Below are 24,088 nucleotides of genomic sequence, written 5' to 3'. Positions count from 1 at the left end.
TATTATTATTACTTCTTCTGAAGTTTCTTTCTCTTTTCGACCCATTTTGCGAACTGTGATAAAAACTACACATAAAATTTATCAAAACCTTTAGCCCTTTACAAGAACTTTTGGTATTTATGATACAAAAACAATTTGTTGAAAATAAGGTAAAAATTCAAATAAATAAACAATGTACGAATACTTTTGTGATCCTTCTTTTTCAGAATTATGCTGATTATTTATGTGTCCAGGGTTGTTTTCATTTACATGTTTATATCAAATGAATAGACTTGCTTTTCGTAACATGTTCTATATCTTAACGTTTCATTCTAGGCGGTAGTTTTTGCATTTTCCGAATTTCACTGGTGTACGAACACTTTTGTGAGCCTCTTTACGTGTGTAGTAGCGAAAAGGTTAATTCACACTAGTTTCCCTTAATTTCCGATGATGGAAATAAAACACACATTTAAAGCTAATATATACAGAGTGTACGCCAATTTCTAATATTTTGATTGTAGTTCAAAATAAGACTGTTGAAATATTTTCAGTGGTACACCCTGTATAAAAAGATTTATTAATGAACATGTACCAATAAAATATAACATATTTGTCAATATTATTTTTGTCTTCCAGCATGCAATTACTGCTTTACGACCCAGGCTGTTACATGCCGAAGTAGTACTTACACGCCAGAAATTTCCACAATTTTTAGTGCATTACACGACAAATTCATAACCGAAGTTAAACATATAATAATTGTAAACATACTTAAAGGTGATAAAAACGAGAAAGTATTAAAGGGTTCTTTATGTCCCGTTATTTGTTTCCATTTTAACACTGAATAGCAGTTCCTAACATGCATCACTATAATATAAAATATAAATATAATGATTGGAGAAATGTTCAAATATTTAGAGGGTATAAAGATATCCATTTAAAAAAAGGTGTAAAAAAATAGTTACAAAATAAAGCAGGTTCTCTCACCTATTTAAAAGCCGACATATTTACATTATAATGATCCTTAGATAAAAATATTTTAGGAGTATAATAAGAGGTAAGTTGAAATGCCAGTATGGTAATAACAATCACAAGTTTTGATGTGCTACATTGTAGCCATAAATCAACAACCAAATAGGATAATTATTTTAAAACTTGTTGAAACTGGCTATAGAAAAACTTCAGAAGCAACAGTTTTAAAATAAATTTCAAAGTGTTAAAAATTTGTACTTACACTGTTATTATCGACCAAGTCGAGTTTCTAATCTAAGAGCAAAAATAAACTGCCAAATAAAACAATGCGGCTCATTGAAGATATAACCTTCCACGCTAAAAAGTACAATCGTCGAACAGCAAACGTGTAAAATAATATGATTTGCTGTTCTCAAATAATCAGTTTTATCACAGATACACTATATTCATAATGCGTTATAATAACTATATATGGCGGCACAGAAAGTTGATAGTTTAAAATTCACTTTTAAGCGATTTCGATCGAAATTTTCCCTGCGTTGAGTACGATCAAAAGACAACAATTTACCATTTTGCTGTACTCACCTTGTAAAATTAGCAGTGACTCTGTGACCGCCCAATTCCGGTACAGCATTACAACAGAAGCTTACAAGTGTTATAAATCACACCTGCTCATTTTGTAACTAAAATTTTAAACAAATTCGTTCTAAATGTGGTGACCATTTTCTCCAATTCCTCCACTTGTGCCTTAAGCCTAATGTTCTTACTATATAACTCATCTGCCTCCTTTTCGCACTCTTTTTCCTTCTCTTTCCGCTTGAGGCGGGATTTTCGCGAAGCCTCGTTATTTTTGTCTCTCAACTCGCGATATCTCGACACTTCTTGGTCTTTCGATCCTTCACTGGAAACCGATTCGCCACGTTTTGGCGGACGGCCACGCCGTTTCGACACTTTCGGCTTTTTGGACTTGGTCGGCTGGTAATACGAATCATCCGAAGAATTACTATTTTCTATGTCGATGTCAGCTAGACTCACAGTGGATCGTTTCTTGTAGGACGGTGGCACGTAGTCTTCATCATCGTCGTAGTCATCGTCTGACATCCTTCGCTTTCTAGGCCGTTTAGCTGGAGTGTCTTGACTTACTGTGGTCGATGGTGTGGATGGTTCAGAGGAGAAGGCAGAGGGGCTAGTCAGTGTTTGAAGAAAGTCGTTGTCTGCGTTGATGGTTGCGATATCCTGAAAGAGAAATTTCAGATATTTAATTTTCGAAAAGTTGGAACGGCTGCTTAAACAACGATTCACACTATAGGGATAACTTTTCACAAGCGGCTCAAATCATCCAACCAAGCATCATATTCATGTGAAACACAATTTTTGTAGTAAAGAATAAAATTTACACAATTATCATTATTATTAGTTCGATCATTTTCAGATTCACACTTGACACAATTACAAAGAATTTAGTTTTATATTACCCTTAACACTATCGGGACTTACCTCGTTATTTACCAATTTCAGTATATTAAAATCAGTCCCCATTAAGACCACTTCATCTATAACATCTGGGGTGTTCAATGTGGATAAACCTTCTTCTTTGATAGGAAATTTGTATTGATCCAACATCAAATTAAGAGCAGGGGGTTTATTGTGAATTTGATCGAAATGGTCTGGTACCGATACATCTACCTGCTGGTCTTCGGCTGGGGACGATGTACAAGAATATCGGTCATCTTGTGGTGACGCATACGTAGAATTAGAATCCTTAATATTATTATTGTTTATGCTTAAATTATTTGCGAGGGAAGCCTCCTTGAAAGATAACATTCCGCCAAGAAAGTCGTGACCAAAGTCAATCGAAGTTTCTGGAGTAGTTATTGACTGGGCGAACGGTTGATATAAGTACATGTCGCTTTGCTCATTGCCCATTTCATTAACGCTATTTGATTGTAATTGATTGTCCAGGGCTAAATTTAGATCTGAGAACAAGTTTTTGCCTCTGGAATAATATTGTGAGTTGTACTCAACTTTTACTTTTAGCCCAGGTTTATTTTCATCAAGTTTTGTTGATGGTAGTGGTGTAAGTTTGAATGCCTCCTTATCTGCAAGAGACAAGAAAAAAGAAAATTATTGTAAGTCATTACTGTCTTAAAACTAGACTAAACGTGAACTAAAAATTAATTACTAACCAATAACAGGAGTGTTCAATTCATCTGTACAGCCTGTTAAATCTACATTTGGAATTTCGCCCAATAAAAGAGCGGAAAGATCGCTGAATTCCTCCATTTTCAGCTGGTTTCGTAAGATATCGTCTTTTTGTGTTAATATATAATCTGGACTTAAACTCACCTAAAAAGAGAAAGCTTAACTTAGAACCTTGGGTTAACATAGCAGATTAAAATCCGAATACAACCGACTTTGTTAGCGAACGAAAATAAGGAAAATTTCAGATCCGCTGTTGACTGGATTTCCTGATTTTTCCAAGAGTCTACTACCCTAAGGAAAATCGGAATTAGAATCCTCTACTTTTCTAAAAGTAATTACCAATACTGGATTCTTGCTCATGCTAGCCGATGACAATACTATATCATAGGCCAATTCAAGTCAATAATGACCTGTATTAACATGAATATTTGCACATCTCTATGTATGTACATAAAGATTCTTTCGCTTCTGGCTACCCCAAAAACCGAAATATCTTTCAATGTCCATCGATAATCCAAACAATATGTTCACCCTTGCACGTCGATTCCATTATTACACTATTGTAATAAAGGGCTCAATGACCTGGATTTTATAACCTGCCAAGTCCTTCATCATATTTCCACTGGACACTGTTAAGCCCAGCCTGTCCTGAAGACCATGAATGTAATTTTGGAGAATTTTACTCCATACTTGTTGATAGCTGCACGAAATGAAGTTCATACATGAAGCATCTTCAAGGTGTAAGAGTTCTTTAAATAATTAGAAAAAAAACATTTCAGACTTGTCCAATTTGCTTCAAAAATGCCAAGCTTTAACAATGCTAGAAATTCTAGTATCTAGGAACAACATTACTATAAAACCATAGAATCGTAGGTACAATCCTTGTTACTCTTATGGTTCTTACCTACATGAAGATCTCCTCATGCATGAACTCGAATTTGTAGCACCCATGAACACCACACTGACTTTTCAGTTTACCTCCAGTAAAACTGATTTTCAGTTCATCAGGCTTAAGAATTAACTACTAACTAAATAAAAACTTTAAAAACTTATTTACTTTTCGTACGATTTCGTTACTATTTATTGCGACCTTATCCTGATTTAGTAATAAGCCTGTGGTCACCTTTTCCATTGCTGCCGACCGCTGCTGACCGAATATGTCTGCAGAAAATAATAGATCATATGAAAAATGGATCTAAATTTAAAAAATTTTTAGAGAAACTATGTAAAAATGTTGTTTTTATTGAAAGGTAAAAAAGACAGTCACAGTTATAGCAGTGCTGGAGGTTATTTCATCTGCTTCTAGCCAGCCCTACTAACAGAAAACTGAAACTAAGTTACACCTGTTTGAGAATTTATATGCGGGTTCGAGCCTCAGACTTGTTCAGTCATGTCAGTTCTACGAATTGATGAAGTAGCGCCAGCCTGTCGGTGAGCGATTTTAAACATACCGAAATATTTCATATAAAAAACCATTTAATATGTGTATTTGCAGAGTTGATAACAAACCATATTTGTTACTGCATCAACAGCTGATTTCATTTAAAATTATATAATTTTTATGAATCACCATCAATTGTGCAATATGTATTGAAAAATTATGCAACAATTAATTAGGTTTTTAACTTGTCTGAATCTTCATTTTATAATATTTCAACTGTTTATTTTTGGCTTTGAATGATGCATGACCTTGTCAAATTAGGATAAGAAAAATGTGTAAAAACAGTTGAATGAAAAACACACAAAATCATCCTGTACAGCGACACATTTAAGTGCCTAAAAAATATAATTAACTTGTTAAACACTATTGTAACACACACTCGTAACACCGACTGTATGGGGAGGATTGATCAAAATGAAGGATCTTACCTGCGAGGGTATGGTACTGATCTCCGAAGATGCTGTGACGTCTATGATCGGATTGACCTCGTATGGATTTACAAATCTCACTGTCTCCATGTCCATATAGTCGTCTAGATCGTCCGTATGTGAGTGCATTTGCATTGAATTGTGTTGAGGGGGGTGTTTTGCAGAATAGTTCTTTGACTGTGTTTCCAGCAATAAGAGCGGAGCTTTCTCGCCATGATGCGGCTTGGTTAAACACAAGTTTGGGGGCCATTTTGAAAGGGACTGCAATGCAAAAATATAAAAATTGTAAAAAAAATGTTTTACTGTATCAGTCTATTGAAATTTTAGCAGTCGCGCATTCTCATACGATTTTAGTTCCTCCAGTTACGTATATTAAACAGACGTGAAAATTATATTTAAACATGCGCAAAATATTATTTAAATTATCAAGTCTCTACGTTATACAGACAGTTCATTGTCTCATAAGTAGGTACTTATATTCAGTTTACCATTTCACTACATTAAATCGAGGTATGTACAAAAGATTAGATTAACTCATTATCTATTACGTAGTGTTTTTCAACAAAAAGTCTATATTTAGTTGGGAATTTTTGAGAATGTTCGTTATGTAGTAAGATCTAATTTTTTTGTATTATTGATAAAGATATAGAGAAATATGATCCCTCTTCATTTGTGCAAATGATTTTTATGTCTGCTGATATCTTACAATTATAGTTAAATACTTACATTAAATTCGCCTTTTGTGGTTGATGAAATTTTTCTAGCCTGGGGGCCTACCAGAGGAAGAGTTGAGGTTGTTTAACTCTCAACCTGTAATAAGAAAAGCACTATTTAACACTAATATAAATAAAATTATTGAACAAATTGGAAAAGATGGCTGATGAAGAATGAGCACTTGCATGAATATACTTTCTGTAATGGAATTTGAACAAATTACAACAATAAATACATATAGAAGGCTCAGATTATTGAATTGCGTGGATTTTCAAAAAGGTTTTTTGGTTATAGAAAAATCTTAACATCCTGTATCTTAGAAATGGTATCTTTAGGCCCTAAGTTCCTAGCTAAATTGTACTTATTTTTCAATAAACTACTCATATCTTGGTACACTAGTTCTCATATCTCTTGAGGTGGAGATTGAATTATCTCAATCGTGAGATGAATTGTCATGTATCAAAAATAATTGTTTTTCCTTAAGTACGAACTGATGAATCATATTTGGAAAATTTGAGAGCATTTTTTCGCAATCCACTAGCGATTTCGGGACTGATATGTGTTTTGAAAAGGGGCAATAGCGTAATAGGTACTTATATAACGAATTAATTAACTCAAGGTTTTATGTAACTACTGAAACTGAGCAGTCTTATACAAGATTTTTTGCTACATGAATTGAAAAAAGTGCATAGGGTCGTGATTAAAATTGATCAAAGCAGCACATAAACAGTTTTAATCAATTGAAGTATTTTTCTACCTATTCTTAATTATTGAATGTGTTAGCTTAGTTCATTTTAACACAAAAATATTAGGAAAAAATCCAGCTACGATCAAAATTTCAAATTTCCCAATTTATAAATTCTGTTGTTTCCTTTCCAGTAAAGATAAAAATAGTTATCTAAAATAATCAATTTTATTTATCGCAAACAAAAATTATTTGGTTAAAATAAACACTGCAAAAGCTTCGCCAACTCAATCAGGAAAACTTTAAAAGCTTCCTAGAAAGCTAAAAATAACCTCGAGTGGCCAATACCATGCCATAACATCGGTCACAAGACCCATCTATAAAAAACGAATAGTAAAATTATTGACCATGCTGCTGACTTACATCAATCATTTACCTCAATGCTATAAGCGAGGCTATAATATTAATGTACCACGGTATTATGAATAATTATAATAATAACCCCTCAATGGAGCGAATGTGCCGGGGAAAATTCTGCTACACGCCCCTGATTTTGCGTCGCCACATAGTCGCTGACGTCATCGCAGCAGGAAACAAGCTCCGACAAGTCGTCCGCGATTTCATATTTCATTGTACCGATTCAAGGACGTGGCTGGATATGTATTTAGCTATCACGCGAAGTGAGGATGTTCCACGCTTATTGTTGTTTTACAAAGTAATAAGCCAATTAACTAGGTATAGTCGACTTATCTGTCCAGCAACCATCAACCAAAAATAACTAATATGCTAAAGTATTCAAGGTTGTTTCCGTTATCAGTAAATGGTAAGTGCCCAGCAGGACAAAGAGTAAAAACTTATTTTCATAATTGCGATATTTTTAATGCCGTTTTAGAGGCAATTACATATGCACGTAAATGACTGTATGGCAAAGGGATGATTCAGTTAGACTGTAAGCCCCATGATTTTTCCTTGGAATTTGTAAGTCCCGGCTAATGGATCCATATCAAAAATATTGGACCCAGCTATCCCTTAATGAAGTTGTCACAACAAGGACAGGTAATCAGCGAAAAAGAAATAGAGAGAAGAGGAGTTCTTTAAATGAAGTTATCAAAACAAGAACAGATAATCGGTCACATATGATGGACGAGGGGGGTAAAAGGGTGAACGTGACACCCCTCTTCAAAAACAACCAACGCGGGTGAAAATTACGTCTTAACATTAACAAGTAATTCAATATTTTTGACATAACTAGAAAAACGATCCACGTAGTCTGAATCTGTGGATTACCTGATGTTGCGCAATACTTAAATCTAGTACAAAACGTACATACTTACTCTGAATATCACTTTTTGCAGCGCACTTTTTGCTTGCAAATGCTTTTCAGCACACCGAAAAACCAAAAATGATCTATTTTTTATACTTTGAAATTTGCTATTCGGTGAAATCGACTTTACCGCCGTCTGTGAGTTAGACTGGTCGAAGTCGACTAGACACGTCCGAACAGATCGGATTTTGAAAGAAGTGTGTTCGGTCGGAGTGTGCGGAGCGTGTCGCTACCGTCGGCGAGGATTCTCACAGGATTAAAGAAGGAGGTGTATCGTTCTATCTCTGTCCGATACACGGGCGATTAGAAAAAGTACCGACTTATTGGAGGCGAATTAGTCAGGGTCGACCAATTGGATGATGGGATGATCACGTGATCGGTAGAAATTCCGAGAATGAGTCAACGAAATTGGAATTGGCCTGATAATTTGTACAACCGGCATGTTGTAAGCGGTTTTCGCATGTAGCTCAGAGATAAATTGTGTAACGTAATAGTCTACAAGTTCAAGTATATGAGGCTTTTGTTGCAGGTTGCAGGATTTAAACAGTTATAGCCTGGGGATTGGGGAATTTTGTTTGGTAACTTTGCGGTTCGTGAAGAATTGAAGTCTCAATCATAAATGATGTGGAGTGACTGCCTTGATCTTAAAAAAAATCATACTTTTGTTGTCTGATGCAAGTGCTGGTCTGCGCCTCGGCTATCTATTTTCATCGTTGGCCGAGAATATATTACTTTCCATACTAGAAACACAATATAGTATTTTTCAGCGATCGCCTTAAAAATAAACACAATAGTATTTTAACATACAAGTCTCGCAAGGCGGGACTTTGGCGCGTGAATCCAACTTTGCAAAACGAGGAGGGAGTTGGTAGTGGATATAAGTGGACAATGGCTACACGAAAAGTATATTTTATATATTAGTTCTTCTATTCGGGTCAAACAATTATACGAAAAAACCCATAAATACTTGTAAATTTGGATCCTCTAGGTGATTTTAGGTTACCAAAAGTTAGAGTTGACCTCCTATTCAAATAGAAATTTCTGCAAGGTCGATTAGATTTCTATTTACAACGGATAAGAAACTTTCTCAGAGTCGTTTCGTATAAGATTAATTTTATTACATTTCAAGATTTTCCTGCAGGTTGTAACGTGCCCCCATGTTACGCCTATGCACATCACAATTTTCTTTTATTAATGTACCCGGCATGGCTTGATTTTAGGTTTCTCAAAAAACGGTTGCCTTGTATAATAAAACTTTCACTTCTCTTCTTTGTAAGCACTATAATTTAAGTAAATCCAGGGCTGGCCTTAGCAAGTTCGGCGTCCTGGGCGAAATTTTTAATTAACCGCCCCGTACTCCCCAAGAAAAATAGCCAACCGTGAAAGCCCCATGTTGCCCAACCTTTTACACCTAACTGTACACTAATGATAACGAATCGATTTTTCGTCCTCTCTTGAGGGTTCGAATACGTCATTAACCTAATGGTATTCGATGTTCCCATAAACTTCTTTTCCCATTTCCACGTATTTTGTGTGTAATGTAACACTCTTCACTGAAGAACGGTCAAAAATAATCATTAACTTAGCAGCTTCGATTATCGCCAAATTAAATTTGTTTTCAATGACTTTTAAATTACTACAGTGCATAGCAACAATTAATGATTAATCACATGGGACCGTCTTATGGCTGTCTCAATGCACTTTGTATAAAGCTTGATGCTGAATTAAAAATAACCTGATAAGCCATAGATTGTAGAAGATAATCGTAGAACAATAAAACATTTGTGTTCTATCATGCTGTGTGCTGGAATTATATGTGTGAAAGGCCATCAAACCTGTCAGGTGATTTTTCCATGAGTCATCACCTCACATGTAGGGATATGCATATTTTAAAGTGTTTTAAGTTCAAAAATGAGTAAAAAAATCATACTTTGCGCCTAGTTTGTAAATTAAATGTGACAAGGACATGTTTTAGAATTACAGTTGGATGCAGCCCATCTCCAAAATACACATAAGATGCATTGACGCACTTGGTTCTACAGCAGTGGCGCGTTGCTACATCTAGAAGCTTCTAAATAAATAATTTGATAACAGGGTGAAAGATTCATTAACATGCGAAGCAGTCACATTTGGTAATCGGCAAATGATACCAGGCCATGCCTGATGTAACCACAAAGGTGCATGGTGTAACATTGAATTTTGGAAAATTCAGGCATTTCGAGCGTTTTGGGGAGTTGCGATCATATTTTAGATAAACTTAAAAAAGAATAAATACACAATAGACCATAAAACGAGTAGGTAATACTTACATCATCCCCATGTTGGTACCCGCTGGCCAATTACTACAAAATTTTCTCGACGACTTTCTGCGGCCTACAGTAACAGAAACAGTTTTTTGCATCAAACTTTGAAAAATTGTGCTGTTTTGGGGGTAGGATATATTTATTTGAAAATCGCAGTTGTAAACGTCGTCGCGCATAGTATATTTCCGACAAGATTACTTGAAGTTGAAAAACAAGGCAAATTTTCAGGAACAACCAGAAAAAGAGCGAAAATTTTCACCCAGAACAACTTTGAGAACCACTCAAACTCGATTTTCTATGTAGGCAAGGATCGTATAACTATGAGGAACGAGGATCTGAGAGCAAAGTTTAATATTGATGATGCTTTCGCGTACTGGTGTGTAGATACGCGCAGTGTTGCCGCACACTAGCATAATAATTTCATCAAACCCTCTTGCATTAGCAAATCATCGTGATTTGCACTATTTTTACTGGCCACCTATACAGTATGAAAGTTTTTCGATGGAACAGTCCATATAACTAAGATGTCGAACGTATGCGGCCAAAATCCTCGGACACATCGATTTTTTTTTTGCGGTTTTTTTGATGGTAAATTCATGTATTTAACGTAGTTCAAAAATCAGGTACGCCCATCAATTTTGTTTTTTCAAATGGAAACACCTATTTTTCATTTCATTTTTGAATTTTACGCAAAATTCTAAACGTGTTTCATGTACCATGTCCTATACCTAAATGCAACTGGTCTCGAGAAATTTGCGAATGAACATATCAAAAACTAAAACTTTTGATTTTTTTGGTCCTGGAAAGGACCGATTTAATATAAAATAAAACAACAATCAACAATTAAATTAAATGTTCAAATCAGATCCCACCTATTTCTTAACAGTAAGCAAGACGATGAACGAACTCTTGATTGTCATTTTGAAGCATTGCTGGGGTAATTGTTCTTATTTCATTACAGATTCTTTCTTCTAAGGCTTCGATAATTGCTGGTTGGTTAAAGTATACTTTACTCTTAAAATAACCCCATAGAAAGTAATCTAAAGACGTGAGGTCAGGTGATCGTGTCGGCCATTCAATTACCCCTCGTCTCCCAACCCAGCGTTCAGGGAAAATGTCATTTAAATAAGCCCTAACATCAACGCGGTAATGAGGGGGCACTATTTTGTATTAAATTGGTCCTTTTTAGTACCAAAGAAATTTTAAAAAATCAAAAGTTTTAGTTTTTGATATGTTCATTCGCAAATTTCTCGAGACCAGTTGCGTTTAGGTATAGGACATGGTATAGGAAACACGCTTAGAATTTTGCGTAGAATTCAAAAATGAAATGAAAAATAGGTGTTTCCATTAAAAAAAACAAAATTGGTAGTCTTATCTGATTTTTGGACTACTCTGTATACATGAATTTACCAAAAAAAACCGCAACAAAAAATAAAAATCGACGTGTCCGAGGATTTTGGCTGTATATGTTCGGCGTCTTAGTTATATGGACTGTTCCATCCAAAACTTCCACACTGTACATATAGCACATAGAATAGGCACCTTTGTAACTTTTTTAGTTCAGCATTTTAAAAATATCTTAAGTAAATCTATGTTTTAACATATTACAAGATTTCCTAACCTTTCCATTACAGAAATTTCATTTAAGCAAATATTAAGCAACTACAAATGAAATTTTGCGCGACGTAAAGACTGTGAATACACTCCTATTTAATGGGTACCCATATCAGAAGATGGCATGGAGCGTACCCATTGTGGTGGACCCGAGTTTGTAGCCGCCTCTCATACAGTACTTTGACCGCAGAAAATTTAGAGAAACGAGACAAATCCAGAGATCACATGAGGCCAAGTCATTAGAAATCACATGTATCCAGGAATTTCTGGCAATCGAAGCACTGTTACTTACGAGAATCACGAGACTCTAAATTTGCTTTGGTGGAAAAATGATCATATAAATAAAGCCTCATATGAATCGAATTGAAAAATGAGTTATAAAAATTGAATTAATATCGAAAATAATGAGTTGATGTAAATGCAGTGGATTGCAATTGTACACTGAGTATACCTAGTGATCTCAAAAAGGTTGGAATAAATTCGGAGTAGAAATTTCTTGTTTTTGTTTCGTTATCAATTAAAAAGTCCAGCTAGAGCGCAGATTTGTTTTTGTAATATAAAAAGAAAGTTTAATAGGAAATAAAGTGAGTTAAACCTTGCAAGTCATGACTGCCTTGCAAAAGCAAATTGATCGATGAGTTCTAATTTGTATTTTTAAATTTGGAACATTTCTTGAAATTTGAAGTACGTGATACGATTAAAATACATGCATTTGCTTGCATGTTATAGAGTGATGCTATTACTGGGCATATTACCTGCAAAAGCCGCGATAATAGATGCATTTAATTTAACAAATTGAGGAACTCTAAGCAGTACTACTTCAATCATGTTTTATTTATTTTACATGTTGACTTTGACTCACATTTCAAAACCAAACTAATTTTTTGCTTAATTTTTTTAATTATGCATTTTGTTTTGTGACTATTTGCACTCAATTTCATTTTCTATGTGTACTAATCAGTTGCATCCAATGAAACAGTCACATGGTAGATTTTCATTCAAATTCTCATTTAATAATTTTCCATATTTCTCGTATGTTCTTAAAATACTTAAAAAACTTAATATAGTATTATTAATTATTATCGTTGTCAATCTACTGAGTAAGCCGCACCTTCCAATAATATTTCAATTTAATGTTATTCAAAGGGATTCTTGGAAATAAAAAGTGTGTTTTATCTTGCTTTAAATCCTTCTCATCCTGCATTCAGTGCGTCATATTTGATGATAATGGCGAGCTGTATGATTTTTATATAACTCGTTTTAGTTTTAATAATAAACTCCCGATTGTTATCATATTAATAAAAAAATTATGTAAAAAAGTATTAAAAAAATTCGTAACCTTGAAGTCAAAGCTTCAATAAGGGTGTTTACTTGTGAGAGATTAGACCTGAACTTGGAATCGGAATAGACTTGGCTGTGAAAGGCTTTTAGGACTGATAAGATTAAAATTGTTGAAATCAAAAGTAAATTGCGGGTGCTAAATTGCATTTGCCAGACACCATAAATCTTATCCCCTTTTAAGGTGTTTCATTAGATGACATCATTAGATGTTTAGGTAGGAATACAAAAAAATGCTACCCTGAAGACCAACCAATTCAAACAACACGCAAGACATAGACACCCTCAAATTCAAAATTTCTGTTTAGTTTATAATTATTTTGTGGTTTTTCTTTAAAAGCACGAATTCCCGCAAGCAACGCCAGCACGGCACTGCACAAAAAAATTTAGATTGTTTCACAATCAGACGAAAAGATGACACAATTGTTAGCAAGTCCTGACGTGTCTTTTCGGTAGGGGCTAAACTTGTTATAGCAGTTTCCTGCTCCCGCGCCATGACCTGACCGAATCGATCCGACTGTGAAACCAAGCAATGTTGTCACTACTATAAAAAAGTGTCAGAAAAGTATAATATGAGAAGACAAAGTCATGCTCGTTCGTTAGTAGAACTCATGATGCTGAAACACAAATTAAACTGAATGCATGTGTGTAAGCGGAGAAGTTTTATTTTGATCACTGTTAGTTTTTATGAATGTCGATAGAGAAGTAGCAATTAGGAATAAGTGTAGAACGCAATTTTTGTTTATGTCCTACTATATCATCTACAAGATATTCTATATTGAAGATCAAGTCTGTTCCGGTTAAGTTTTCCAGGTTTTAATTATATAGAAAGCATGGATAACATTTGGTTACCTATGCTTGAAGAAGTACGTATCAAAAGAATCTAAACCATTTAGAGAAGTCTAGTAATAACCGACACAGAAAATAAACTTAAAAATGAGAAAGCTTAAATTAGGAATGATGATTAAACGCTAAATACTTGCCTTAAATCAACTTTTCAGAACTATGATTCATCAGCCATTGAGAAGAGAATTTTGAATTACTACTTATTTTCAACGCAGCACGCGCACTGCACTGCCCGGTTTTACCTCCGCCTTTGCCTTTTTCTCAGTTTGTCCAAATTTTTTCTTTGATTTGGTTTAGATTCCGTTTAGGTACACTATTCTGTGATCGTGCAACTTCGGAAGCTCGAACGTAAATGACAGGATGTTCCCATTATTCTCGAATAAAATCGGATTTTATAAGTGTGATTTTTACCCATTTTCAGCCGGGCATAATCTTATACGAACACTCAATACGTTTCTATTTAATTAGCTTTCAACTCCGCACTAAATTTTTGATATTTTTCCTACATTTTCGGTAGAAATTTGATATTCTTCGCGACCGAAGCAGGAAGAAACGCGAAGACGCCAACAGCACTGACAACCGAAGCGTTATTGTTTTGTTATCAAAACCTTCTTGACAAAAAAACGTCGCTTCCGCATGACAATGAAAAGGCGAATTTTTGTGAAACCACTTCTTCGAGTTGTTTGTATTAAATTGAGTAAAGTTCTCTTTGTATAATAAAAATACCGATTAAAAGCAATCTTAAAACATGCGATTGATAAACTGATTGTCATCCCAAATGAATCAATATGTTTTTTGAATTACTTTCCAAGTCTCGTAGTTTCAAATCGTACGTATAAACGAATTTAACTACTGCCAGTGCCAGCCATCAGAACTGACCAAAATCAGGTTTTCTTCAAACAAAGGATTGCCCGATTATTAGTTTACTCTGATTCATCTAAGAAACGATACCCGTACGAAAACGTACATATAAAAAACTTTACAGCCTATTTTTTGCAAAGGTATTAGTCATATGCCGAACAATAATGATGATTCAATAGCTTCCAAACATTCAAAAAACTTTACAGCCTGTTTTGCAAACTTACAGCCCACCGGTCTAACCACTGAAACAATACGCGAAAGGAAATAATATACAATGTGCGTAATAGAAAGATGTACTAGATACGATATTAATTATTCATATTTTCTTTTCACAAAAAACGTGTACCAAAGTGACTCTGTACATCAGAAACTATATAGTTCTGTGCTGCGTTGTGCTAAACAAACAAAATTAAAGAAGAAAAGTAATGGTACATTGGAAAAAAATGTCTCCGCCAATATTTCAAGAAAGCTTCTGGGCACTTCTTTAATTAAATTAATGACACTCAAATTATACATTTAATAATTAATTTATTTGATAACTTCAACTAAAACCCCAATAATAATTGTTTCATAAAATGTTCTACTCTCATAATGGAAATATCGAAGGCATTTCAAAGAACTCTTAGTCGATTAGAAAAGTTCCACTCAGTATACAATAAATAGATAAATAGGTACTGTATCTAGTAAGCTACATTACAATATATGTTGTAAGAAATCCCTTTCTCTTGACTGATTGAATGTACCTTGAGCTCACCTAACAGGAGTCATTTAGAGTAATTTTATCACCATTTTTGGTCCAAATTAGCTTACCTAACTCAATCAGACTGAGCCTTGGGATTTCAAGTTGATAGATACCTATGTTTTGTCCCAGAGCAAGTATGACTAAAGTTGGGTCTTTACTAAATTGCCATTCAATAGGTCACAACATCAACTATTTATTACGTAGGCATAATATACTTCCGATTTCTGTACAAATGTATTAAACTAGCAATGAAATTTTACAGTGAGCTCGGTTGCCGTGTATAAAAAAATTGGCCCTTTGTCGAGAGGTTCTCCAAGAATTTGGACACCCGTTCGAAAAAGTGAAAATGTTACGAATAAATGTTCACTAATATTATGCTGCCACTTAGAGGTTATTGAAATTTAACGATTTTAAGGTCTCAGCAACAAACTACTCATCAGTGAACACCACAAGGAATTCATTATAGCCTCTGCATATGTATAGTATAGATATGTAGAACAATAACTTAATAAATTTAATTCGTCTTCGACTGGTAGTTAACAAACGTTAATACTTTTTATTTATCTTTTATATAATAGGGTTCTTTGATAAATGAATGGTTTTTAGAAGCTGGTTTTTCCGAAAATGAAGTTCCCTGGTTCGGACGGGTTTTCGGAGATGAAGAACTGCTTCCACAAGGACTCGAATTGCTGGTAATTCACTTCTTTCTGGCCCTAAAATATCAATTTTGTTACACGTAAATAGCTAAAGAAAAAAATTATTTTACGTTTGCTTTACCCTTAATCGACTGAATATTAAATGAGATCGTTTTATTTACCTATCGAGCAAATCGGTCGTTTTAAAATTTGAGAAATGATTACGTTGGTGCTGTAGGGGGTTTGTAGAAGTAAACAAGTGGAATGGGGTTTCATTTTTTTGTTTCAGTTTTCGTTTTGTCGATATCAAATTTTCATCAGTTTTCCAGCCGGACATTGAAGGAGATTAAATCTATTAAGGGATATCCAATGGAGACACAACTCAGAACTCATCTTAAAAACGTATGTTGCTTATTGCCAGCTCCATTAACTGTGGCCGAGTGGCTTACACTAATTGGAGCTTATTGTGTTGAATTACAGCAAGTGGAAATAAAATGAAATATTTGTACATGCTGGTCAGTTTCATTTAGATCTTTATTATCGTTATCTCGATAGATATGAAGCTTGGTTAGATAGTACGAGGTAAACCATTCAGGCAGTTTCAAATACTGGGTGACCCAAAATTTGTGCAAAGGCTCTTAACAGGGTGTCCACATAAAAGAACGTGGCAAAAAATTAAAGTGTATTCCATGTAGATTTGACAGTTTTTGAGATACTTAATTCAAATTTGTTTCTTGTGCGCTCTTATACAAACTTATTTGCACTCCACTGCTGACGTTCTTACAGTATCTTGTGAACATATACTATTTAGTGGTGGTATTGAAAAAGCCTCCCATACATAATCTTAACATGGTCACAAATGGAGCGGCGTTAATTATCATTTTTTTTTACATTTGGAAAATAAGTTTTGGATTAAAATTATATCTGGAGCAGTGTTGAGTCTAAGCCTGGGTCTAAAAACATCGGTTTACCCACCCCTGACATTTTCTGGAATGCGTCCCTGCACTCTTGAGCTTTCAAACCATAGGAAGAACAGACGCTGGTGAATTCATCGATGTCGATGCTGCCGTCCCCACTGGCATCCTCCAAATCGAACATGAAACGCTGGTACTGGTTTTGCCATTCCAAGGCGTTTTCGGGGCTCTTCGAGTAATCTTCCCACATAGAGGCCCATTCCTCGACGCTCACCTACAATAAATCGAAATACATATTAACTTTTTCGCTGCTCAATCAATCATAAAGTAAATGTCCTATGATAAAAATCTTTTTGTGGCATTGTTTTAAGCCGCGATACTGTGCATGCGACATACCTATTATTATTTTCTACCTCAAAAGACAAAGCCTAATTAACCCAAATTTATGAAGTGCTAATTGAAATTTTAAATACGTTTAACAGAAATATCATTAAAAACGCCGCTTTTGTGTTGAGTCGCATTACCCTTTGAGCCGAGAAGTGGGGGCTGTTTCCTTATGGTGATTTTATTTAACACGCAAATTGAAGTAGAGTTAGCTTAGAGATAAAGTTGATTAACGACCCCAGTGCTAATGACACGTACTGTAGTCATGAATTATAAAGTTACATTCTTGGGAAGTATATAGGTAGGTGGGCATGTGAAGCTTATTATGAACTTAAAAAGTCGGGACAAGAGCTGATACAGAATGACAAAAAGTTGCACTTCAGATATTTCGTAATAACGTTGCCTCAGGCTGGGATAGAAAACTAGAGTGAGTAGCACTCACTGGGAAGAGAATCCGGGTGAATACAGGGAAGAGCCGCTGTTGAGGCGTTGAGGCAAGAAGCATCCAAACAATTTATCGGAAAACATCTTTAATCTAATCCCGTTTTAAAATAATATCGTAAATCTTAATTATAAGCTCCGCAACCGAATTTCCCCCCTCAGTGCACCTGTATCTCGATCCTATAAATATAAAAGTTAATTAGGTTAAGTGCCCCTAAAACGAATTTCTAACATTTTCACATATAACATTTTTTCGGCTTTTCAAATCGCGGTAGCTGACAGTCACAAATTGCCTACGACTAGTTTGAATGAGACTTTAATGAATCTTATGTGGCACGTAAAGGTGGCTCGTACAGAGAGATTTGTGTTTTGGTCTTTAATTAAAGCCTCATTTACATACATGCATAATTTGTCTTAATAGCGCACGCTTTTCTATCTAAATTTCAATATAAAAGCGTTGAAATTCCATTAGAAATGCAAACGTTTTGCCAAGATTTTCAATTTCATTTAACGTTTTTAACGCGGGTTTAACATGGCTTTTAATAATAAATAATAACAAAAAGAATCATGGTAATAAGGCGAAAAAGTTATATACCTGTCCATCTTGATTTGCGTCCGCTTTTTGCCTAAGGCCCTCCCAGATTTGGATCATGCTATCATAGGTCTTCTTGTATTGTTCACTGCCTTGAGGCCATCCTCTTAAGGAACAAATTTTCTGGAATGGAAATTTACTTATTAAAAAAGCCAAGTAAGTACCCAATCAAAATCAGTGATGTCTTTGGAAAAACTGGAATTTAAATCTTTGTCCCATATTAAGTTGCGTGGTTTAAATCGTCCAAGTGCTCGTGACAGCATCGAATCACGGATAGAGATTCTATTCCATGATTCGGTCTTCCGAGAATATGAAGACCAGAAAATGCCTGAAATGATCAGAAAAATAACGAGAAATTTCAGCCTATCGGTCATTTAAGGTTCCTCCTCCTCCGATAAGACGATCGAATCGATGGCCGAAAGAGCCCAGAAACCCTCTTTTTCCCCAGTTTTGCCTAGTATTTGCTTCTACTGTTTGCAAACCTCATTCCTCCTATGGAAATCATGCTCTTTCCCTCGACTCTCAATCCACATTGGCAGCTCTGGCAGCCCCCTCAAGGCGTTGAGCGCAGCTGCCGTCATTGAAGCTCGCGAAATTTCCATGATGAATGGTTTTTGCCTAGAATTAGCATCGAACAATTTGCAGAAGAGAGAAGTTGATTTTCCTCTAATTGGCATTCTCTAGCTAACGCGTCAACACTCAGTGATTAGTGCCGTTCGTGATTCTTCACATAAATGTATCGTTGCTAAGATGCGTTCTTCTTAGCGTTAATTGTGCGAAGTTCTTAACACACCCAGGTCCTTTTGAGGACCCTTTTCATGATCAGATCACTCAGGTTCACGAGCCCACAATTGCCCAAAATATTGGACCAGTCCCTGGAACTTACCTCTATAGCTTCCTCAAAGTCCTTTTTGTCAATGGTCCCACTTTGGTTGACATCTGAAAAAGAAATAGGAACATTTGTTAAAAAGCGTAACTACAAAAAACCTTCTTGGCGTGTTTGCCTTTAACCTCAAGCATCCAATTTCTATTGAAAATTTCATAACCAGACTCTGATAAATTATTAACTTTGGAAACCTGAATGTCGCCTCTAACTCCTAACCAGCAAAATGTGGCAAAGTTCATACACAGGACACCGTTTTATACAATGGAGATTTCTGCCTTTGATATGCAGACGTTTATAAACCGATTTGAGACTTAGTTCAAGCCTGAAATAAATGACCTCAAATGGGTTTGAAAATTTGCTCTTTGACTACAAGGCAATTAACGTTTTTTGTTTTCACTCAATTTGATTGTGTTGTAATTGTGTTAAATGTTCCAATAAAACGTTTTCGTGGTGTGTTTGTAGCGTCCTGCCGGACATTCGATACAAACGCAGCAATGTGGCCGAAGCTAAAAAGAGATCCTCTTAGTCGGAGGGATGTGGTTTTCGACTCTATTTTGCGTCTTCTAGGGCTCTACCCTGTCAGTAATTATTGCTCAATTTACGGATTTTACGTATTTTTCAAAACAACTCTTCACGTAGCCACCATAATCTGGTGGGTTCGCCAAGGGGCCTTTGCCTACTCCCATCGACTAAGCGGCACCAATGCCCTCATCACTCACGTAGGGACCATGATCTTGCTGAACTGCACCAGTATATACAGTAGCATGTGCGCTGCTTGTCTCAGAAAAAGACAGTTTCAGAAACTGAACAATCGACTAAAAAATCTGGTCGAAAATATCAGAGGGGCTATGAAGATCCAGCACCAGTGCTACGACATAGCCAGGATCAGTTGCCTGGGATTTTCGGCTCTCCTAGCAAGTGCAAATATAGGGCTGAACATCAGCATTTTGATTTACAGGGATATGGGCACTGTCGAGACTATAGTTCTGGTAGTTCACATGCATATCAGCAATTTGATGATTTGCCTCCAGTATTTCAATGAAATCTACAAATATAAACAACTAATTGCTTTGTGCAATAAAAACCTCCTTCCAAAAAGTGAGACAAATGGGATGATTTTTGCAAATGAAATCGACGAGCTCAGCCCTAAGACAGTGGTCCTCTTCAGGAATATTTTTGAGGATATCTTCGAGTTGATTGAGGTGCATAATCAGGCTTTTGAAACCCAAATTCTGCTTCAATTTATGTCCGCAGTGGTGCGGCTTTTACTATTGTCTTGCGATATTATGCAAAGCTTTTTGATAGGGAATAGCGAGTATTTGAGTGCAGAGTTCTATGGGTCCCTCAGCCAGCTAATTTTGTTAGGAGTAAGTTTGTATTTCCACTAATGGCTAATTAGTCACTTGTCTTGTCCTAGACTTCTTTGATCCTCCTTACTTCTCAATGCAGGAGGGTGATGAGTGAGCTCAATACCACTGCAACAATTTGCAGCCAACTTGCGTTGAATAAGTTCATTAATGCCAGAGCCCAAGATCTAACCCTAGTGGAAGTGCTAATGATCTTAGCCAACCGAATGTGCTTCAACCGACCAGAATTCTCAGCACATGGATTTTTTCCCATTAATCAGAGGACCTTGTTTATGGTCGGAGGAATTGTGTCTTCGTATTTAGTGGTGCTGTTGCAAAACGGGGCATATCTGCAAGTGTGAGTGCCAAAAATCGAAATTCTTTCCGAAGAAGAATTTCCATGAAATCCACCCGGAGCTTAGGTTATTTGCAAGTCTCCATGAGCGCTATCTTTCAGGTGAAGATTTTCTTTCGGGTAGTACCTGCGCTGGTCTATTGACCATAAGCAGTTGCTTTTGAGTTAACTGAAAGTGGATTTAACAGAAAGGGAAATAAAATTGGAAATGTGCTATGGATAGTGGCTTCATTTATGCCCCCGCAGTCTCTTAAAAGACCTACTAAGAGAGGGTCGGAACGTTAGAAGATGGTTAATTTCCCCTGTACAGAAATGCCTATAAACTACAGGGTGCATCTAAAAGGCCTCTACAAGATTCTACCAGAGATTTCTCAGGCGAAAACATGGCGATTTAACCCAATTTACCTTAATCCAGAAGTGGATAAACAACACAAAAACAAGCATCTTAATAGTCATACAGAAAAAAAAACAGGAATTTCCCCTCGCTGCCTCTAATACTTTTCCAGAGGCCTACATCAGGCAGGTTTGAAATAAAACCGTTTTTAAGTAAGTTTACTAAAACCTGCAAAAAGAAACCACTTAACAAATTGTGAAGAATTTACGTGCTTAAGAACCAGATTTAATAAGACCGAAGCTTTTGTCGATTCCGAAGCTATATCCCTCAGGGACAGTCCCGGGTCGATGAGGGTTCACAAAACAAACGAAGTTTTTAGTGGGTAGGCGCTCTAGTGGTGAACCTATACTACCCGGTCGCCACAACATCTCACCGGGTATTTTTGGAAGATTTTCTTCAGAAAAAAAAGTCCAGAAATGGATGGTTTTCAAAATACTCGACGTCAGAGTGAAGGTTAAAAAAATGAAAAAAATTCGTTACTTTGTTAGTAATGCTATCATCTGAAACAAAATGTCGCAATGGGGGTTTTTGAGGAGCGAGAAATTATAATCCATTTACATTTTTGAGGCATATTGTAGAAGGCGCTGTCAACGCCAGGTGAAATCTCTTTAAAGGGACATGACTATTTTTCACCTCGTATAATATTTATTTTTGACTAGATTTGTTCTTTCCAACATATTTCACGAATAAACAGTGTATTGGTACAAGTCCCTACGGGCGTTCCTATTTGAGATATTTGAAGCTTAAAGTTCGCTGAATGTCTTGAAAAATAACTCTGAAATCCCTATTTATTCCTAGAGTACCGCAAACCAAATAATAAAAAAGAAATGGTATGAGCCAATAAAAACATGATTAAAAAAACTGATAGGAATTGAAGATGAATTGAATGTTTTGGTTTTTTTCATTTCAACTGTAAAAGAAGAGCAACATTTTGCAGGAAAAGATTAGGCATAGGACAAAAGTGAGTTAATGAAGGAATTGGCAAAAACAAGAGTAAAATTTACACGGTTAATATCGATAGAGCAGCATACCTAAGAGGAGAATAGGAGGCCACAGGGAACGTGGATCTTATACATAGATGAACAAAAAACTTGTTTGGTTGTGAGCGTCTGTTTTTTTCATTTTCAAGACTTGGATGTCTTCAAAAAATACTATGAGCTAAAGTGTGTCAGGTTACCAGGCCAAAAATCGGCCTGACCCACATATTTTTTTATGGAGAAATGCCTATGAAAGATAAAAGTCCATTGCTTTTAAGGAAGAAGAAAAAGGGGAACCACGATGTTATCGTCCAAACTAAATTTGCGGCCGCAAACGAATTTCATTTGATGTTGCCATTTAAAACTTGGAAATACCGAAATTTGCCGCGGCAATTGGAATAAAACAACCCTCGTGCCTATAAACTTAATATTTAAAAAATGCAAATTTGATAACCAAGCAATTTGCCTTTAAAATGAACTTTATCCACGGCTGTATAACAGGTATAGCAACCCAATCAATATCATTCCGGACAAGAAGAAAAATGTCTTTATTCGAAATAGGCGCAGCTGAAGTTCTTTTGGGAAGACGTTTGAGTAACTGGCCCTTGATATATACCCCGCAAATGGGTATTTAAAATTTAAATGCCTCTCGAGGTTCGTCTTTAAGGCAATAAAGGTGCGGTGAAGTTTTTTAAACGAATGCAAGAGCCATTTATATTCCAGAGATGTTTCGGTGGACTCAAATCGTTGAACATCCTTGACTTTTTTTAGTCCTCTCCGCGAATAAAAATGCGATTTTGTCTCCTTTCGGCACAGGTTTTCGTCCTTCGAAAAAATTCGGCTAGATGATGATATATGGACAATACCGACCTTTTGAGGGCAGGGCGGCGGACTTTCCCGGTCGACCTTTTTCTAGGTGGTAGAGGGGCGGCGGTGAAAAGTTTCCCCCACGGCGCCGGCCCTGTGTATGGGGTTTAATAACAGAAACCTAAGACGAACCCATGCACCAAAATTTAGTTAACTTTGCTATATTCCACTGAACATTGAATACCCTTAAAAAGCCAAGTTTTCACTTATGGACTTTATATGTCGCAGACACAATAGCTAAATTGGAAAAATTGCCTTCTCATGGGTCATACGGCACTATTAAGTGATCATAAAAGCTTGAAGATGCGGTAAAAGAGCTCCCTTTGCGAACCATGAGAAGTTTTGGGCTTAATTGAATTTCATAAGACACTGACCTAGGGACTGGTTATCGCCATAACAGAAAATCGTTACCGCAAATTAATAAAATATGAAGTTTGAAATAATAAATTAGGCCTTGATGGCCTACATAAAGCTCTCGCCTCAATATTGTATGCCTGAATTTTAAATCCGACATTACGGATTCTTTGATAAATTGCGGAGGCAAAATTGTTTCAAACTCGCATGAACGATTTCAGTGAACTCAGCCAAAATTTTCCCTCCTTAATAATTAAAATCTTAAAAATGACCTGCCAGACTGAGCTTGTTTGAGTAGGGGTAAGTCTAATTTGAGTGGGATTTTTTTTTCTGCTTGAAAAGGAAAGGAATAATTTCCTTTAATAATCACACTTAAAAACCTGCAATTTCCTCTTTGCAAATTAACAGTAATAAAATTGCTCAGGGAATTTACCTACACTGCAGGATTATTCCCAAAGGATTACGTCCGGGATTATTGTTTGTATATGTTATGA

The 24,088-nt window shown here is 35.9% G+C and overlaps 2 protein-coding genes across 6 annotated transcripts in view; both read right to left on the bottom strand.

Annotated features, from left to right (window-relative positions):
- Nucleotides 1-568: 568 nt before the first annotated feature.
- Nucleotides 569-10,385, bottom strand: LOC136415985 (uncharacterized). 3 transcript variants are annotated; one of them, XM_066400936.1, is made up of 5 exons: nt 10,055-10,385; nt 5,749-5,832; nt 5,023-5,283; nt 2,449-3,050; nt 569-2,187 (listed from the first exon to the last, which is right to left on the bottom strand). In XM_066400936.1, the coding sequence occupies exons 3-5, from the start codon at nt 5,270-5,272 to the stop codon at nt 1,624-1,626; spliced, it is 1,416 nt and encodes a 471-aa protein (XP_066257033.1). In that variant the 5' UTR covers nt 5,273-5,283; nt 5,749-5,832; nt 10,055-10,385; the 3' UTR covers nt 569-1,623. The 3 variants fall into 3 exon arrangements, with proteins under 3 accessions (XP_066257033.1, XP_066257032.1, XP_066257031.1); XM_066400935.1 differs by lacking the exon at nt 10,055-10,385 and adding an exon at nt 7,756-7,941; XM_066400934.1 differs by lacking the exons at nt 5,749-5,832; nt 10,055-10,385 and adding an exon at nt 3,138-3,297 and having other exon boundaries at nt 5,023-5,156.
- Nucleotides 10,386-15,215: 4,830 nt separating this feature from the next.
- Scp2 (Sarcoplasmic calcium-binding protein 2) overlaps nt 15,216-24,088 on the bottom strand; it is a 51,464-nt gene continuing 42,591 nt past the window's right edge. For all 3 annotated transcript variants that reach the window (XM_066400927.1, XM_066400928.1, XM_066400926.1), the window contains exons 3-6: nt 19,302-19,354; nt 18,419-18,538; nt 17,060-17,272; nt 15,216-16,162 (exon numbers count right to left, since the gene is read on the bottom strand). In XM_066400927.1, coding sequence (XP_066257024.1) covers nt 16,052-16,162; nt 17,060-17,272; nt 18,419-18,538; nt 19,302-19,354 — 497 coding nt within the window. In that variant the 3' untranslated portion in view covers nt 15,216-16,051. The remainder of the gene's footprint in view (nt 16,163-17,059; nt 17,273-18,418; nt 18,539-19,301; nt 19,355-24,088) is intronic.

This window comes from Euwallacea similis, chromosome 21 (genome assembly GCF_039881205.1).
Source record: "Euwallacea similis isolate ESF13 chromosome 21, ESF131.1, whole genome shotgun sequence".
In the NCBI taxonomy this organism is placed as follows: domain Eukaryota; kingdom Metazoa; phylum Arthropoda; class Insecta; order Coleoptera; family Curculionidae; genus Euwallacea; species Euwallacea similis.
Note: the sequence above shows the minus strand (reverse complement) of the source record. Positions and strands in the feature narration are given on the sequence as shown.

What these genes read in the sequence shown, in the direction of transcription:
- LOC136415985 (XM_066400934.1), bottom strand. Translation starts at nt 5,151, where the DNA reads ATGCACTCACATACGGACGATCTAGACGACTATATGGACATGGAGACA. An exon ending in TCAGTACCATACCCTCGCAG is followed by an intron (nt 3,298 to 5,022) that starts GTAAGATCCTTC and finishes TTCTCTTTTTAG; the next exon opens with GTGAGTTTAAGTCCAGATTA. An exon ending in ATTGAACACTCCTGTTATTG is followed by an intron (nt 3,051 to 3,137) that starts GTTAGTAATTAA and finishes TGTCTCTTGCAG; the next exon opens with ATAAGGAGGCATTCAAACTT.